A 2,781-nucleotide genomic window follows, 5' to 3' on the forward strand; every position below is an offset into this window, starting at 1 on the left:
CAAGCAAAAAAGGAGGAGGTGGAAGAACTCACTAGAGACTAAGCAGATGGATGAAACATGGTGGACCTTCTTTTTTTTTGTTTACCTCTACAATGCAAAAGTAAAGCAAAGGAATGGTAAAGAACTAACAGAGCCACCGCCTGGCAAAACATAGAACAGCATAATAAGTGGGTGTCGTATTCATATTATTATTTCAATTTTTGACATAATTACAAATATACCCTTTGTAGTACTTCAAACTTTCATTTATAATTAATAGATAGAAACTAAAGGCTAGAGAAAGAATTCCTTAGATACTTGCCTAATCGCCCAAAAGAAGTACCGAACTGATCATTATTTCATTACTTTCTTTGTAGAGTACTGTAGTATTAATTTCGCGGTTCTGTAACTCAGATAATTTCTCTTATCAAGTATGATATGATAAGTTGAAAAATAAAGTTATAAGCTATTATGATCGAATAAATACATTGGTAATATAATTTTTTTTTTTATTGTAGATGTATACAAATTGAACTCCTTGTTTTCCCAAGGCAATATTCCCATTCTCATTTTTCTTGTCAGTTCCATTCCAATTGCAAAGTCCCTCCGGCTCGGGAAGCCACTTTCCCAGCCAAGGAATTAAAATGATATAATCCACAGATTGTGCGAGGCCAATATTCGATGAATGACAAACCATGTTTACCGCTCCTTAATTCAAGTAATGGACCAAAATCTTCTGCATTGTCAGTATATACGTAGCATTTTCTATGAAGCAAAAAAACGGAACAAATAATGTGGCTTGTTTAGGAATAATAATCCTGATTTTAGAATTTTTCTCTCAAAACTTTTTTTAAGGGCTGGGGTCTATTAAGATCATAACATGGTGTAAAGGATTGACCTTGCACCAGCTATCATCAACAGCCCAGCAAACACTTACCTAAGCTAGCTTAACTCCTTACACATTAATTCATTGATTACCGAAAGAAAAATGGAGTCCTACAGAACAAAAATCAATGTACTCATTGTCCTCATTCTCTTTGTATTAGCTGCAGTAGGGACAGCAACCAACTCTCCAAGAAGGAAACTCGGAAATAAGAGATACAAAGGCCCGTGTATGGCCGTGAATTCTATTGACAAGTGCTGGAGATGCGACCCTAACTGGGAGAAAGATCGCCAGAAAATGGCCCATTGTGCATTGGGCTTCGGCATCATTGCCATGGGAGGAAAGTCGGGCCCATACTACATTGTCACCGATAATTCTGACGATGATGTTATCGATCCTAAGCCCGGAACTCTGCGATATGGTGTGATCCAAAAGGGTCCCTTGTGGATCATATTTGCCAAAAGCATGAGAATTAAATTGAGAAGGGAACTTATCGTGAGTAGCCATAAAACAATCGATGGCCGTGGAAGATACGTTCACATAACAAATGGAGCTGGCATTAAGATACAATGTGCATCCAATGTCATCATCTCTAACCTCCGTATTAAAAATATTGTACCTACCCCAGGTGGCCTGCTTAGGGAATCCGATGACCACCTTGGCCTAAGGAGCGGAGATGAAGGTAATGTTAAACTGCCCATCACATCTAAAAATTTAAAGTATCTCCAATTATTAAATAATGTCATATAGCACATTTTTTAATTATTTAATTATATTATGTTTTTAACAGGTGATGCCATCAGTATCTTCAACTCTCATGACATATGGATTGACCATATCTCTATGTCCCATGCTGCCGATGGTCTTATCGACGCTGTTGCTGGTTCTACTAATATTACCATATCCAATTGCCACTTCACTGACCATGAAAAAGTAATGTTGTTCGGTGCTAACGATCATTACGAAGCTGACAAGGACATGAAGATTACATTAGCGTACAACCATTTCGGAAAGAGGTTGGATCAAAGGATGCCTAGGTGCAGGTTTGGATTTTTCCATCTGGTGAACAATGACTACACTCACTGGGAAAGGTACGGCCGACAGATTATAGAACTATGTAACCATCTCATCATTTAAAAGTATAAATTGTACTTTATGTTAATTTGTGCGATGATATCAGGTACGCTATTGGAGGAAGCAGTAGAGCCACCATCATCAGCCAGGGCAATAGGTTTATTGCTAATGATAAATTGTTGATGAAAGAGGTGACATATAGAGAAAAAAGTACAGCGAGTGTGGAAGAATGGATGAAATGGACTTGGATATCACAAGGAGATGATTTGGAAAATGGTGCTACATTTACACCATCTGGTGACCAGAATTTACTCGAAAAAATTGACCATCTAAATTTGATTCAACCAGAACCATCTTCTAAAGTTGGAATACTAACTAGGTTTTCAGGTGCTCTGGCTTGCAAAGTTGGACGCCCATGCTAAAAGCATTTTTATCAGTGAGGCCCAAATAAAAGCAAAGAGGATTATTATGTTTTCTGGTTATCTTTACGTTTCGTCTTTCTTTTGTTAATTGGGGTGACAAAGAGGATTATTATATATGTTCCATTTCTTGCTTTGTTTTGGGCTTTCTTCGACGATCTAAAAACCCTTGCTTTTACTTTTCGAGCTAAAAAGTTTTTTTAAAAGTAGTTTTATATCAATTGAAACATATTGCTGTTACTTCAACCAAAAAAAAAGAAACATATTGTTGTTACAGATAAACAGTGGTTACAACGCCACAATAACAACATACTCAGTGAATTCCCACCTAGTGGGGTCTGGGGAGGGTAAAATGTACGCAGACCATATCACTACCTCCAAAGAAGTAGAGAGGATGTTTCCAATAGACCCCCGGCTCAAGACGCA

The 2,781-nt window shown here is 37.6% G+C and overlaps 1 protein-coding gene across 1 annotated transcript; it reads left to right on the forward strand.

Moving 5' to 3' along the window:
- The first annotated feature begins 738 nt into the window (after positions 1-738).
- Positions 739-2,491, forward strand: LOC107867894 (probable pectate lyase P56). The gene is made up of 3 exons (XM_016714364.2): positions 739-1,544; positions 1,653-1,953; positions 2,043-2,491. The coding sequence occupies exons 1-3, from the start codon at positions 968-970 to the stop codon at positions 2,356-2,358; spliced, it is 1,194 nt and encodes a 397-aa protein (XP_016569850.1). The 5' UTR covers positions 739-967; the 3' UTR covers positions 2,359-2,491.
- Positions 2,492-2,781: the final 290 nt, after the last annotated feature.

Source organism: Capsicum annuum, chromosome 4, assembly GCF_002878395.1.
Source record: "Capsicum annuum cultivar UCD-10X-F1 chromosome 4, UCD10Xv1.1, whole genome shotgun sequence".
Taxonomy (NCBI): domain Eukaryota; kingdom Viridiplantae; phylum Streptophyta; class Magnoliopsida; order Solanales; family Solanaceae; genus Capsicum; species Capsicum annuum.

Excerpts from the sequence above, each read along its gene's own strand:
- LOC107867894 (XM_016714364.2), top strand. The coding sequence starts at position 968 with ATGGAGTCCTACAGAACAAAAATCAATGTACTCATTGTCCTCATTCTC. Across the intron at positions 1,545-1,652 it reads CCTAAGGAGCGGAGATGAAG|GTGATGCCATCAGTATCTTC; the intron begins GTAATGTTAAAC and ends TGTTTTTAACAG. Across the intron at positions 1,954-2,042 it reads GACTACACTCACTGGGAAAG|GTACGCTATTGGAGGAAGCA; the intron begins GTACGGCCGACA and ends CGATGATATCAG.